Source organism: Pezoporus occidentalis, unplaced genomic scaffold (assembly GCF_034315485.1).
Source record: "Pezoporus occidentalis ecotype Australia unplaced genomic scaffold, CSIRO_AGI_Poc_V1 ctg79, whole genome shotgun sequence".
Taxonomy (NCBI): domain Eukaryota; kingdom Metazoa; phylum Chordata; class Aves; order Psittaciformes; family Psittacidae; genus Pezoporus; species Pezoporus occidentalis.
This window is the reverse complement of record NW_026916147.1, coordinates 3,073,671-3,089,822: the sequence shown is the minus strand read 5'-3', so window position 1 is coordinate 3,089,822 and position 16,152 is coordinate 3,073,671. Positions and strand designations below refer to the sequence as shown.

The 16,152-nt window shown below is 37.4% G+C and overlaps 1 protein-coding gene across 6 annotated transcripts in view; it reads right to left on the bottom strand.

The window, feature by feature from the left end:
* ZNF827 (zinc finger protein 827) overlaps nucleotides 1-16,152 on the bottom strand; it is a 109,420-nt gene that overhangs the window by 44,972 nt on the left and 48,296 nt on the right. For all 6 annotated transcript variants that reach the window (XR_009961617.1, XR_009961618.1, XR_009961619.1 and 3 more), the window contains exon 5: nucleotides 5,990-6,223. Coding sequence is in view for 3 of the 6 variants with exons in the window: in XM_062602847.1 (XP_062458831.1) it covers nucleotides 5,990-6,223 (234 nt within the window). In the remaining 3 variants the exon portion in view is untranslated. The remainder of the gene's footprint in view (nucleotides 1-5,989; nucleotides 6,224-16,152) is intronic.

Genomic DNA, 16,152 nt, shown 5'->3' with positions numbered 1-16,152 from the left:
CACTCCCACCTGTCTGAATATCATCAAGAAATAGCAGTAAAGCAAAGGATTGGGGAGGGAGGAGGAGGTGGTGGTGTTTAAACTCTTCAATGACTATTCCTAAAAAAATAAACAGAATAAAAATAAATCCAGAACATCAAAAGAAGTACATCTGAACCACAGACATCATGATTTCTTATTATGCCAAATTATCTGATCTTTTAAATTTACATGGTTTTCATTAAATGTCGAGATTACCCTGATGCAGAAAAAAAGAAGATGAATTGCAATAACTTAGAGGTGTTGTATAGCATCTACTGAAATAAAAGCTAGTCTGTGTTAGGAGGTGCTTGGTTTTTTTGTGATTTTTGTGATTTTGTGATTTGGTTTTTTGAGATATATAAAAGGAAAAAAACCTTAGACTTTGCAGACTTCCATTCTTTCCACCCTATACTTCTCCTGTGAATGGGCAGTATTTTTTCACTTTTCCTCCCTTTTGGATTTAGACATTAATGTTGCAATGAAACATGGCAAACCCCATCAACAGGTAAGAATCTACTGCTAGTTGAGTTTTTCTGGGATTATGTTATGCAGATGTCACGGAAAAACTTATTAAATGTACCATAGCCCGATATGAACTTCATATAGCACAGCATTAGCAGGAGAGTTTCAAAACCTTTTGGAAAAAAAAAAAATCTGGAGCCTGCCACATTGCAATAATAAATCTAGCAACCTAGAAACTTGTATCTTTTTCTGTGCTGTAAATACAACATATCTTCACTCTAACCATTCACAGCCAATTTCACATTTCTGTTGGTCAAAAACACGCAAACAAAAAACCCCCAGAAAAACCCTTGGCTAGTAGCAGGATGTGATCTGATCATGTGACTTGCTATGGCTTGCCATCTCTCTAATTCCCATCAAGAGAAAGCCTTATTTTGGGTCATACACTTCCCCACTTTCTTTTCTGGGTTTCTACAGAAGCACCTGCTGCTGCCCAGAGCTTTCTAATAAGCTATTTAGAGAGCAAGGAACAAAAGACTTCCCTGTATTTTCACTCCTCTGCCCATTATCAAGGCTCTCTAACCAGGGATGAAAGCACTCTTGACAGCACCCCTGCAATCTAGGTACTGAGACTCTTACAAGGTCCTGACAACAGCAAACTCCAAAGACAGAAGCCTACCGCCACAAAAGCTCTTCCCAGAACAGTCCACAAAGTTACGAAAAAGAAATATATAGCAAGGTCCCCAACTCACCCAAAGAATGCAGTGATGTTCTTTTTCTTCTCCACAGTAACAATAAATCAAAAGGCTGCCAACTCAACCCACTAAACCTGGAAAGATTTTGTGACTGCTAAGAATAATAGCTTACTAGCCATGGACTTGTTGTCGATTTACGTTGCTGATGACAGCCAAGCATAAAGCCACCCAAGCCTTAAAATGAGGTAAATCTGAATCAGCTGTCCAGCCACACAAACACAGATAGCGCTCCTTGTTAGCAAACTTTTTAAACTTACAGAGTTCCTCTGGAAGTCTGTGCTGCTGTGACTGAACTGGCTTTGGTATGAGCTGATTTAAAGCCTTCTCAGATAGTCCCTCACCTCACTGTACCCTAATGTACAATGTGCCATTTTTGGAATGGGAGGTGTTCTGGCTTTCATCTTATGCTAGAACTGCTAGAACTGTACTATCATTCTTTTTTTCTCTTTCTTCCTCTTTTCAAATAGTTCTAATCTATGTGATTTCAGTTAAATGTAAGATAGTGTCAAAAAAATTAACTGCAAGGCACAAAATTGGAAATCAGCATAAACATTTTCAAGTGGATAAAGACTTAATCAAAAAAAGTGGGAAAACCTCCCCAAATCTCCCACAATTACCAGTTGTGCTGAAAGAGGAATTGTCATATAGTTGTGACAATATAAAGGTGATAATAAATGGAGTTGATCAAGAATGCTTTTGGAATCAACTGAATGCAACAAGTACTTCATGATCTTGAAACAAAAATCAAGTACGAGTTAACTGCAAGTGCTGATAACCCAAAATTATGACACACTGTTGGTACTGGGCAATTGGGGTATTACAAGAAACGCTGTGTGACTCAAGGATGAAAGTACAAAGAATCCAAAAGAACCGAATAGTACAAAGGTCATGCATTCGTTAGTGATAATAAGGATATGTGCAATACATGGGAAATTGATCCAAAAAAGAGAGGAGGAAAACAACCTGAGTTACTGTAGAAATGCGAGATGATCACAAACAAGATACAGCTCAAATAAAGGCAAATGTGATTCAAGCAACATTTCTAGGAAAGACAGGGACATACTAATGTCACAGTTCAAGGCTAAAAGACTATTAGAAAATGCTAGTACCTGGAATAGATTTGATACACCTCCAGCTATGCATTTATTTTTGGACAAGGGGAAACACTGTATGCTTCTGAAAGATCATACGTGCCCAAAACATATTAGCAGCATGATTATTTCAAAAGAAAGGTGAGTTTTTAGACTTACACCTTAGCAGGTAAATGCAAATGTTTATTTTAAATTTCAGTCTCCTCTGAAACCTACCTTTCTATTTACAAGATTGAGTGCATAAGACTAACCAGATACACCACTTATTTCAACATTTTGACACATAAATTAGCTTTTCCATGAAAGAGAACTAGTAAGAATGCAGAAAATAGGTTCAGGTGTATTTTAAATACATCACTTCCATTTCCTTTAAGTGATTCACTGCAACATTTAATAGGAATTCAAAATCTGCAGGGATGGCCCCCTTCCAAACAGAGATAAGAGTGATTTGCCCCACTCCACTATCTCCTCGAATCTATTTGCTTACCATTGGATCTAGTCTCAGTAAAAACTTAGTAATGGACAGAATTCACAGTTCACTTTAGTACATTCATATAAACCATGGCAGTCATTTCATGTTCTCTAAAATGTAGGTTAAAAGCTGCACTAAAGCTGAAACTTTGCCTGTTAACCCCGAAAGACCATTTCTTCAAAATGCGTGTTTCATTTATTTTTAAGTTCCAGATCAGTCATTAGGAAGTTTTGTTTTGACTGTCTGGATGGAAATGGGCTCTACCTAGATATGCCCAGGACACATTAACCTTCTTAGTTTGAATAATTCTTTGGAAGAAGTGTGAGTAGGTATCAAGTGACTAAGTATCAAGTTTGTGAACTGTGAGGTAGAAGATTTGAATCCAAGTGGACACAGCAGAGAAAAAACTGGTACAGAAAGGCACAGCATCTCCAGATAAAGTTCTGTACATCTACCTCTACACTAACACCTCATAAATGTTCTATTAATGTTCTACTACAGTAAATTGTGTTCATTCTTCCACATTTTCCTAGCTTTAGAAAAGTTTCTGAGTGGCTGATAAATCCCTCCATTATTGGGGGCTAGTGTGGGCTGGTGCATACTATAGGAGAGACTTACCGCAAACTACCAGTCCACACTAGACTAGAGCTGGAAAGGCCTTCCGCTACACTGGACAAGCTCAGCTAAGAGCTAGCAACACAGCATCTCTGTTTGGTAAAAGAGGTTTCCCAGTGAAAAATATAAAGCAGTGTATCTTTTATGTGAAAGCATGGTCTATGCCTAAATCCCAAGAGGCTGTGACAATCACCAGTATTATTGTTTAGGGGGTAACAGAAGCATGTATATCAGGAACACAGAAAGCAAAATGCTATGAAGGGTCAGAAATCCGTTGTTGAATTTGTATGTAGTACAGGGTCTGGAAATTAGTATCACACAGAAGAAAGTGAAAATAACAAAGCAAGGATGTAATCCATTCAGTCTTTACCAAGAATATATATAGCCAGGAAGGACCTGACTTAACCTGATTATATAATATATCAAATCTAATAAGGGCACTTGACTGAAGATTTCCTACAGACAGTAGAACATCCAGACATACTCATTACTCTCCTCATCCCCCAACCCCCCCCCCCCTTCAGTATCAGGAAAAAGAAGGAATCTTATTCCTATTTTCACTTTATTCTAAGGAAGTGGCTTAATTGTTTAAGTTCTAAATCACCAAAACCAGAATGCAGAATTGCTTCAGATAAGCTGGGAAGTCAACAGTGATCTGAGTATTCTACCAGATAAAGTAAACATTAAAAAAAAAAAAACAACACTAAAGTGGCTACTGATCTTATATATTCCTTTCACATTTTTCCTACATTAAACTGTATCTTAGTATTTCCCTCCTTCATAGTTTTTGACTTAGATGGTAATTCTTGAAAAGTGCAAGTCAAACACAGCGAAGTGATAAACTTTGTATAACCCCACCCACTGGCTGATTCAGGAACACCAACTGCAGTAAGATCCATCTGAATAAATCCTAGAGTAATGCTTTACCTTCTCATCTATGGATTAACCAAAAAGACCCCTATCAGAAAAAACTGCTCAATCGTGAGCAGTTTAAAATAACAGAAATGTTAAACTAGTGCATTTCTTACTACAATCTTTAAAGACTGGGAGTTCCCAACAGAAGTGACCAAAAACTTTGACCAAGACTTTATACATGTCAGACTTCATCTATATAAACAGACATTTAAGTCACAAATATTCTAATATAATAACCTGCAATAGAACTATTTAAACCCAGCCTGCTAGTGCTGAATTCAAGAATTACAATCAAGAAACCTATTGTCTCTGAAGTACTTTAGTTACGAAGCATTTTCTTTATGAAAATAGATACATAAATTTATTTCTGCCAGCAAAAATAAAGTCACAGGTTAACATTCATTAGGCTGTAAAGTTCTGTTATCAGAACATCATTCTCAAACCAGTTACCAGCAGCAACAGTGCACAATATCAATAACCAAATGTTTAGTTTTTGGGACTCTGTAAAATAATTGGGAAACTTCTGCTCTGATTAATTTCTGCTTTTTGCACCATTAACTCAAACTTCTTGCAATCAATGATTTAAATTATTTTGAAAATTAAAGTGTGCAGGTATGAACAGGAGTGAATTAATGACACGTTAGAACTTATGGGGGGACCCTAGTCAGTTAAAGTCTTCCAGCTATACATTTGACCTCAAATTCAATGTTGAAAGCATCCAATCAAGGAAAAAAAAAAACCCGATGGCTTTGGCAGGGTTCTCAGAAGTTACTAAATTTGTAAACATTCCCACTGGCACTTGCATTACGTTGGCATACTTAAAAAAAATAAGTAAGTCCAGCCTTGGAGAAGACTTAAAAACTAACTCATCCAGTTTAGGCGAGGAAGTATGAAACCCACCCTCCAAGACTGACTTTCACATCTTGTTCTGAAAAATTCAAGTCTATTAGAACTTCAAAGCCTTTTTGTCACTCACTTAACCTGTTCCCAGCAGAGAGGATCCAACCCTTTCACTTTCTCTTAAAGTTAAACCTTGACTCTGACAGTGGGACAAAGCATAATTAGTGGTACATACATTTTTATTTGACTCCCTCCAGCTGTACCAGTACATATGTGTATACACATGCATACTTGTCTGGCAAAAGGATTTCACTAAGGCAAAGTAGGAGAGTTCAAGTGGTCTCCCCAACACCAGAAATCTGGCTCAGTTTGCATTATCTTTTTAACTATGCATCTTATAATTATGAGTACAAGATACTGTTGAAAAAAAATAAAAGGCTTTAAAAGTCATCATTTATAAAGCTGTATCAGATATAGCTCAGTACAGACATACAGTCTAATGATGTTAATGAGAGATGTGAATAAATTGGTATTAACATGTTTTGGTACACTTAAAAATGACAACATCTAAAAGTTTTAAGGCATCATTTCTTTTACTTATCCCATAGTCATTAATTTGAAAACCAGAACACAGATAATTGGATACTATGGCAACAGACCAAACTGAGGTGTCATATGCATATGAACCTGTGTAGACAGACTTTTTATATTGTTCATTCACTTGCTACTAAAGCTAAATATTCCTTTTGCAAGGTAAGCTTGAGAGCATACATGAAAAAGAAATTAAGAAGCTGAATGCAATTAAATTAAATATCTACCTGAGAGCTTCATGAGGAGCTCAGATGCTGCCTTGACTGACATGTCCTGCCTCATTACGTTTGCCTGCACTTCCTGTGGCTTGAGTTTCTCCTCAGGGACATTTGGAGCTGAGGCTTCAGGCTCCTGGCTGAACACATAGATGGACTGAGACAAGGCTGAACTTGGAGCTTCTTCATCTGTAGGCTCCTCTTTCACTTTAAATTTAGGAGTCAAGGGCTCTTTTTGATTTGCAGCTGTCAAGAGAAGGAAACAAGTGAGACTTAAGGTATGTAATATATAATCACAGAGCAGCTAGTAACAGGAAGAAACCGTAACATGAGAAATGCTAGAGCAGGCAGTAGAAGCAAGCATGTCAAACAGTATTCAAAGACACTTCAAGAGATAAATAAACTTCTGCATCTTTTGAACAAAGGGATAATTTTGAAACACAAAAACTGCATGTACCAAAGCTCAAGAAACCATCCTTCTCCTCTTACTTTTTTGTCCCTATGGCTCCTAAAGGCATTCCTCTGGTCATTGGTTTGTAAAACTTCTAGAGACTTGATGGAAGTTTACAACATCATTTCACACAAGGGCAAATTTGGAAAAGCCCATGGGTACTACACACTGAGCTCTTAGAGCATGGAAGAGAGGCAAGAGATGAACAGTAGAAAGCTATGAAGGAGGGGAGAAAGGGAAAAGACAGCAAATTCTTAGGTCCTTCAAGTTGGCACTTGTTAAGAAAGAGAGCAGAGAGATTTTAGGAAGACAGCTCTGCACTAGAAGATGCTGTTAGAGCAGTGTTCCAGATTCTACACCCATAAAAGAGAGCAAGTTTAAAATAACCCTTTCAATTACTCCATGTAAGCAGCTGCATAACCTTAGAGAAGGGTAGAGAGACTTGGAGCTATTTAAAATCTACACACTGAACAATCTTCTTCCAATACCCTTTGACAGTGGTGGATCCTTTGCATGGTGTTTGGTTGAAGGGATAAAACCAAGAATGCCTCTTAAACAATACCTCCAAACCCAAGCAATATAAATTTACAGGCAGACTGAATGACAAACAGGAGGCTAAAGAAGATGCACTATTTTTCAGCAGTTCTTCTTATAATTCTTTACGTTTGACCATTAAGAGATATTTCCTTCCCTACATCTTAGTGCCTTTTTCTTGTTTAAAATTTCACTTTAAATTCCCAGTAACATATAGCAGATGACTTGCTCGGTGCCCCAAACTGCAGTGAGCTTAGATTTCTCACCTCTCTAAAATTCTGTCTCCACAATCCTGAAAGTCAGAGCATCATCCCCATTTTGTTCGCCTTCTAAGCATTCCCACCATTTACCTCACTATTGCTCCTACATATTTTACTCCATCCACAAGACAATCCTCTGCATTACCCCATAGCACAACACTTCAGTTTATATTCCAGGCTTGATTGAATTTTCTGCTTTCTTATTGGTTGGCAAGACATTACCAAAGAACAAGATCAAAGAAAGTGATATAAGCAGCATGTACATAGACATTGCTGCTATTCATTACTCCAAAAATTAAATTACCTTATGTGTGTAATTTTTAATATGACCTATAAGCACTTAAGCATTTTTACCAATATGAGAAATTGCTTTTCCCATTTTTTTTATATTTTTTTTTAAAGAGCAAAAGCTGAAATATGAAACATTCAAACACGCTGTAATTCATTAAAATACAGGTTAAGGTGCTCAAACTAATCTTAACTTTACCAAGGTACTTACAAAAAACTTCCATCTATCTTCTTTATCCACACCTACATCCTTCTACATCTTTCTGGCTCAGTATATTCTGGGGTTTGACCTAGGGTGATTAATGGTCACCAAAAAAACCCAAAAAGACCCAAAACTTCCATGCCACACTTCCTTCTCTTTTAAAACATTCTACTTTTGCTGCTACTGATATAAAAAATACCTCCACCAGGAGCTGAGTGCAACTGATAGAGAGCATTCTGCCTGAATGTTCAAAAAACCTGGAGAAATATTTTGAATTTATTAATTTCAATAAGTTATTAATTCAAATTCACCCAGAACATAAAGGAAACATGAATTTGAGTAAAGAGGTAGAGACAACCCACTAATAGCAATTACTAACCTGTGAAGCCGATTATGTTTTTTGCCCATGAACCAGGGCAGAAAACGAACCAGGTACTGAAAGCACCAGAGATCAGGCCAGCACACACTTTTACCACTCAGAATATAGAGATGATATCAAATTCACACAGAATCACAGAATGGTTTGGGTTGGAAAGGACCTTAAGATTATCAAATTCAACTCCCCTGCCATGGGCAGGGACATCTCCCATTAGACCAGGTTGCTCAAGGCCATGTCCAACCTGGCCTTGAACATACATAGTTCAGTGTAAGAATGCAACCATGGGTCCATTATAAGCCAGGTTAAGAACAATGAAAAAATATCCACATACAAATCAAATCACTATAACAGAATTCATATAATATCACAGCCTTAAACTAGGAGCCTTTTTCAGAGTCAGACTCTAGAGTATGCAGTGGCAGACACTTTATGGGTTCCCCTACCACAAAAAAGGAGGATCAAAGTGGACACTTTTGGAAGAAATCAACATTTATTAAACCCTCTTATCACCAAGCCTAAATTCAGCAGCCAGTTTGACCCAATCTAAGGGCAGGTGTCAAGTGCTCTATGCTCTTTATCCCAGGGTATTCTCAAGCTCTACTGAGATGCTATTGCTCAGAGAACCAAAACTTCAAGGTAGGTCACATCAGAGTTTAAACACACCCAGAATGACTTGAAGGTGGAATCCAGCAAGTTTCCCTCCTTCCTTATGTTTCACCTTCCTTTTCTCTCCCTGCTCCACACATTAGCTCTCCACATACTGCTGTATGCCACTGCTCCCTCGCACTTCTGAGCTGCCACTTGGGATACCAATGCTAAAAGTATGTTGACAACAACCAGCACAACATCAGGCATAATCTAAATGGGTTTTTCATGAGATCTATATACTCAGTTTGTCCCTGTGTGTCTACAAGATGTCACTTATAAGAAACATAAAACATAGTCAGGGTCCTACAGTCCAGAGGAGGTCCTGAAGATGTGCATTTGGCAGTATTACATTAAGGGGAAAAGAAGCCCAGACTATTGTTCTTACTCATGTTGCTGGTTCTACCTACTCTAGGCTGCTGTGCTTTGGACAGATGATAGAATTTAAAAATTAGGAAAGAAGTAGGCTTTTATTTCATTAATTAACTGACAGCACATTTTTTGAACTGACCACACTTTCCAAAAATCAAACACTCTAATTGCAGACACAGAAACAGATGAGTTATTTACCTCATTCTTCTTCTCCCAGGAAACAAAAACAAATAAAATCAGACAACTGTTGGGTCACTTTCAACCAAATTGCTTCAATTAATGGGACTTTTGCTTCAACTAATGTAGCCTTTACTCCTCCTTGAAAAATACTAAAGTCGATTCCAATGTAAATGAAGCCTAAATAGAAGGGCAAATAAAAAATCGGGGAAGTTATCCAGTCTATCAGATCCATATATTAAAACTAGAGGAAAAAAAAAATCCCCAAAACACCAAAGCTCCCCACCAATTTTGCCTCTGTCCCATCTTGGATCCATAATTACAGGCAAAATTGCAAACACATGGGAAACAGCAACTATGATGCGTCCACTAGTCATATTAGAGAGAACAGTAAACAGATGTAAGAAAAAAAACATTGCAAATAAGAGAAATAAATGTCGACTGAGACTAGAGGGGTTTAAAAAAAAAGCCACCAACAACAAAACAACCCTATGATTGAGGAATCTTTTAAAAATAAGAACTAGACAAGGATTAAAAAGATGATGTTTAGGTCTATTAAAGTATTTTTGAATGACAATATTATTAGTCCCCAGAAGGAATAACATCTTCTATCTACATACAAAAATAGATGCACATATATATACTTCATTTGTATTTAATTTACATTCATTCTGAATTGCAGTGAGTGCAGATTGAAGGCTGTGTTGCCCGTAGACTGAGCCCAAAAAAGCCCAGCAATTTAATTTTGAAATATACCATGAGAAAAAAAAAAAACAAAAAACCAACCCACCCAGCAAATGCAACCAACAGGCAGCAATCTCTCAAGCAGAGTTGATAATACTCCATTTGTTCCATTCTATTCCATACCCAGAAAAAAAAAAAAACAAAAACCCAGATCAAAGAAGATTCCAGACTGATGATTTTTATCTTCCTGGCAACTGGAGTCATTTGAGCCATTTAGCAAAAGTAGATGATGGAAGTTATAACACTTTCCTCAACCTGCCAAATGCCACAAAAAAAGCTTTGGGCATCTGCCACTAATCTGAAACACTGACAGAAGCTGCTAACTGCATCAGTCCACTTACAAGGATTTCTAAATGCTCAAAGTGTTTATAATTGAAAGAGGAAAAATGGGCTGATTACTTCAAGCAAAGCTTAGTGTTACAAGTCACAAGCAGCAAAGAGTTGGTCACCATTCAGTCCATCTGTCTGAGCAAACATGAGAAAGAATCCACAATAAAAACGCTGTCACAAAAGAGGCCACAAGAAAAAGCATCAGAGTGTGGGTCAAAATGAACTGTGATGAAAGTACCATAGTACACCGCTGTACCATCCTATTATTTTACAAGTGATGCCTGACTACAGCTACAAAGATGAGACTGAGCGGGCCAGTCATGGCTCACAGAAAAGTGAAGACATATTCCAAAAGGTACTGCATATTGAACTGGTCTTGAGATCTTGTGGGAAAGCCTCCCTTTGTGATCCTTCTCAGAGCCACTGTGGCAAGAGAATGATGGCATGACTTCTACCTGAGGAAGAAAGGTCCTGCTGGAGCTAGAGTATCTGAATGATATACGGAGCTTTTCATTGCACATGGTAATTTGTGAGATGTGGCAGTTATAAGAAACCAAGGACCTCTGACAGATCAGTTCTGCAGTATTTGGAAGACACATTTCCCTGACACTGAGCACCAATATTCTGAAGGCAGCTATAGTTAATAAAGAATATGACTTGAGTCTTCTACCAGTTTCGCTCTAGTAATTGAAATGTGCAGGTAGGTATTGGCATTCTGCATGAAGACTAGGGCTTATATTTTGCTGATATTCAAGAACTGAGTAAGGGGTACAAACACTGCAGTAGAAGCCTCTAGTGAGCTAACTGTTTTGCAAGAAAAATCTATGCAATTGGAACCAGCTGGAGAATCTCCAGACTAAAATCCAATTGGGCTGATAAATTATGTCCAGCTTATTAAACATCGAGGCTGTCTACACTGTAAGTGGCCCAAAAGGAGAAATACTGTTCTACTGGCAACCTAGATGGTCCCTCATTTCTTTCTAGTGCCTTCTCTCCTGGCGTATTAATCTATCCCAGAGCACCTCCTGCTACCTAACCATGCTGGGAGTTCTAACTCAATTACATCCCATTTTCAAAGCCCTCTACTCTGCTCTCAGCCAAATAAACTAACCAACAGGGCTACAAGGAAGAGGACGCGAACTATTGATAAAAACCCAATTTATTACTCAAGGGCACTCAGCATTGCAGCATTTCTTTTTAACAAAACAGTGGATCACCAAAATAAACAATCATGAGAAGTATGATGATGCCAAGACTTGCCACCTCTGGGCATCCAGAGACCACTTAGAATACAAAGTCTTTCACACAACCTTGCTTAAGTATGTTAAAAATATGTAAGAGAGATTAAGGAAAGACATGCTAACTGTCCCGATCTTCTCTAAAGCAGCTACCTGGCCTTGTAGAAATTGTTCTTGCCCATGGCATAGAACTAAATAATCTTTAGGATCCCTCCTTACCCAAACCATTCTATGATTCTGATTTGTATTTGAGGAGCTGTAGTCAAGCAAAATGAGACACAGCACTGAAAAATGACCAATCCTGCTACTGTCCCCCCAAATTTCACAACGTTCTAGTCCAAGGAGAATGGAAGAATTACGCAAATTGCTATGGCACCTGTAGGATGACACATCCCCCCAAGCCCTAAGATATCTGTTACATTGTCAAAGTCCTACTTCCTAAACAAGGTCATAATATCTGCCAAGACCATCTTCTTTCCAGATAAAAATAAAAATAACAGTAGAATAGGCAAAATTCTGAGGAAGCTATAGAAAAAAAAGGAGGAGAGTGAAAGGAGCAAAGAGAAATTTGTATCTGATAGGAAATAACTGTTAGTAGTATAGATATTTCTTCTCTCTACAAAGGAGCAGAAACAGAGAAGGAGAGAAACACCACCAGACTGACCTTTATATTTGTTTAAGAAAACAATACCCAAAACAATCAGAAATGATGGAAATAACAATGTCTCCAATTCCCCTTTTGGATAGATGTGACAGAAAGGCTCATGAGCTAGGACTTCTGCTCAGAGTAATGGTGTAATCAAGGAAGCAAAAGAGTCTAGTCTTATACTCTAAGAGTTTGTATAGATATTAAAACTAAATCGTAAGCACAGGGCTGGTCCAGAATCATATTCATGTCTTCTTTTAAGCTGTATTGGGCTGAGTACACAAAAAAGTATTTGTTATTCTGCATTTAAAAAGAGTGGATTAGAGCAGAGTCTACACTGTTTTATCTTGCTAAATTCTACATACTCCTTCAAGGTGTGAAGCATGATGGGGTATGCCTTTAAGGATGGCGGGAAATTGTGGATGGAAGACTAGCAGTTGCTAAAAAGAGATTATAAGGGTAGCGATACATCAGTGGCAAAGATTATTACAAGCTTTTATTTGCCCAAGTCTTAATTAGCTGTGCTATTGCCCCTTTTCAGTTTTATTTTAAATTAAAGATTTATATGGAAATTGTGAATCTGGAGAGACACTTCAAAGAGAGATCTTGATGACACTGGGATATTTACACTGACAGCAGCATTATGGAATTCAAGGTATTTTTAAATTAAGGATGTAGCTCAATAATTGCCAGCCCTGTGCTCTTACATATTCTAATTGAAATTTTACATTCTGGCATCAACCCTGAATCCTAAATATAGGCAGCATGGTCTTTTCTTTGGAACCCACTACACAAATGCATCAATTATAACAATTTAATTAGACATGCTTTTATTTTATTAAAAATAGCTCTTTGAAGAGTTAAAGCCAGTCAGTCCAGTATTGTCAATGGCAAATCTAAAACATTTCAAATTACTTGTATTACCTTTAAGGAATGCAGTAATTTTTAAGAACCAAACAGAACAAATAATACAAGTGATTACTTAGCTTATCTACTAATATTTTGTACATAGCAGTCTGATGACTTACTACTTCATTATCCCATTAACAGAATCAGCTAATAAAACATGAATGCAAAGTCCAAGTACTTTGGACAGTCACCAAAACCCCATGGTGGCATTATTTTCCAAAATAAAAATTTTACTCTTCACAGAATAGTGACAGCAGATATGACTTAAACTGGGAGAAAACATGGTTTCTCATTTGTTTAACAGGGGCAGCCCCAGGCCCTCAGAATGTTATCTCTCCTTCCTCCTCTCTATTTTAAACTTTTTCATGCAAGTAACTTGGGGAACATTAAAAGAGCTGCAGAAGCAGGGCACACTTCATAATATACACCATCACAAGATAAGAGAGTGACGCATGCTTTCTAGAGTAACACACTTGGTGAACACAGGGAAGATGTGGAGAGAGGCCAGCAATGAAGTATGCCTTACAATTACTGTTTCCACACAGAATTCCGTTGAGATCAATAGTGCAAGAATCCCATTCATTCTGATGGGATTCATTTCTTTTTGAATGTTATGAAAAGTAACTGCAGCAGATAACACAGGCACAGTAATAGCTTCACTAGAGTACACCGGCCATTGTAATTTGGATCACTGTGAAAGCCATTTTTTATTACAAAAGAACTTAAAGCCTTAGAAGTAGGTGAAAGGACATCAGTATTTAAAGAGATGTAGAGATAACATCTGCCACTGAAATCTTTGAAACAGGAAAAGCAAATACTCTGCAAATTAAGATATGAATGCAGTTACAAAGTTTCAACATGGAATTAATGGACTGGGGTAAGGAAACATTCTGGCAAAGCACTGATCCAGCAAAGTAATTGGCCAACTTCAAGCATAGAAGAAGTCCTACTGAAGTGGGAAGATTTGAAGGCAAAAACTTGCCCATGCTTAAATATTCTTCTGTTTATATGTTAAGAGTCATCTGATAATTGTCTTTACAAACATTAACCCTTTCAAATTTTAAATAAAATTTCAGAGAACACTTTGAATTTCTTGTGAACATAAAAGAATCTCCTACCTTAAACTAGGACGTAAAGAATGGAATCGGGGAAAAACAAATATCAAGATTTGTTATTTTTTTTTAGATTTACATTTGGTGCTATGTGTTATGCTTTATTTCATAAAACATGTAACTGAAAATCTTTCTGGCAAGCAATGGAACATAATAAGGGCTGAAGGGATCTCAAGAGGTCACCCACAGCAATATTTCCCAACCTCTTTAAAATAAGCTCTCCTAGGCCTTTCTGAAAAAATTTCAGAGGCCATTTTGAGCAATGTCATCCAATTCGTTTCTGCGCCACTCGAAATCAGGTCTAACACTGAACATCTGTGAATTTTTTCCCCACTTTGCTTCTCTACATATTGCTGCTTGTTTATGTTCAGATAAAATTTCTTGCAACTGCTTCTAATGCCCTGTGGTTCACTGGCTGAGATACACATACACAGATCTGGTCCATCCTACTGCCTAATATGTGATCCAACATATCTGACAGGTAGTCATTTAACCTGTTTTTAAAATTCTCCAGTGGCAGACATGGCCATCTCTCCAGCCACACTACCATAGAGTTTTAACTGTCTCAACTTTTATGAAGATTTTTCTAGTGCTGACTTAAACCCTACAGCAACATAAGTCCACTATTTTTTATTATAATTATGATGAATCAACAGATTATTTCTTTCTCCCCAAGACAAACTCTTTAATGCATTAAAGGCTTATTAATGACTCTCCTTAGTCTCCTCTATAGGCCACACAACCTCACTCCCTTTTATTCATCTTCACTGGACATGTTTTCTAAATCTCCAGTCATTTTTGATGCTCTCCTCTGAAGTCTTTCCAACCATCCACACTCTTCACAAACTATAGTGCCAAACCCTTGGACTTCATAAGGACGAAGAGCAGGACCATTTCTCTGTTTTTTGAGGCTGTTTCTCTCTGTATATACCCCAGTACAATAACTGCCTTTTTAGTACCACTATGACATTGTCAACTCCTGTTCTTTTCCCACAGAACGGTTACCTAGCTAGCTGTTCCTGGGTTTGTATTTGTGCAACTGTTTGTTGAACACTTGCACATTTTGCATAGATCTATTTTGAATGTGACTCTTCTAACTGTTAATTATTTGCAATGTACTATTTTCCAGCCATCTGATACCCACTTCTTCTAGGCTAGAAAATGTACTGCATTGCACAATTAGAAATAATACTCAGTCAAGTTTATAAACATACTTATTAAGATTTTTAAAATCATAATCATTAATAAACACCAATTTTATACTCTCTTTCAGCCTTGGTGCACCAGATAAACTTGTGGAAACTGCACCTCTTGAGTCTGAAGGGAGACAAGCACTTTTCTGAGTCACACTTTTGGAAAAAGACGCTGAAACTGCACAGAAATGAAAATCAACTGTCCCTGAGGTTTCCCGTGAAACTGGAGGCATACAAACGACACCAACCAAGAAGAAGACATGCAATAAACATTGGCAAGCAAAAATAAATGTTCATTTAAACCATCAATATTCAATAAGAATAAATGCCAGATTCTAGAAGTCTATATATCTATCTACTGTTTCTTTCTTAGCCACAAGGGCTGTCAGAGAAGAAAATTAGATTGTTTTGACATAATTTGGTCTTGACAAATCTGTGTTGGCTGTTACAACTGGCATATACAATTTGAGATGTCAAAAGATTTATATCATGGAAAAGGTAGGGCGAGTAATCAAAGATCTGATGTGCCTAACAAGCGAGTGTTGTAATAAAAAAATCACTCAAAGGAGCTTGGTTCAGCACAGCAAGCAGTCAAAAAAATGCAGGTAATACTTAGCCAACTTCCCAGAAAAGAATTACTTCTACTCTAAATTTACACACATTGTATGGAGGAAAGCATGAACTAAATGTATGTA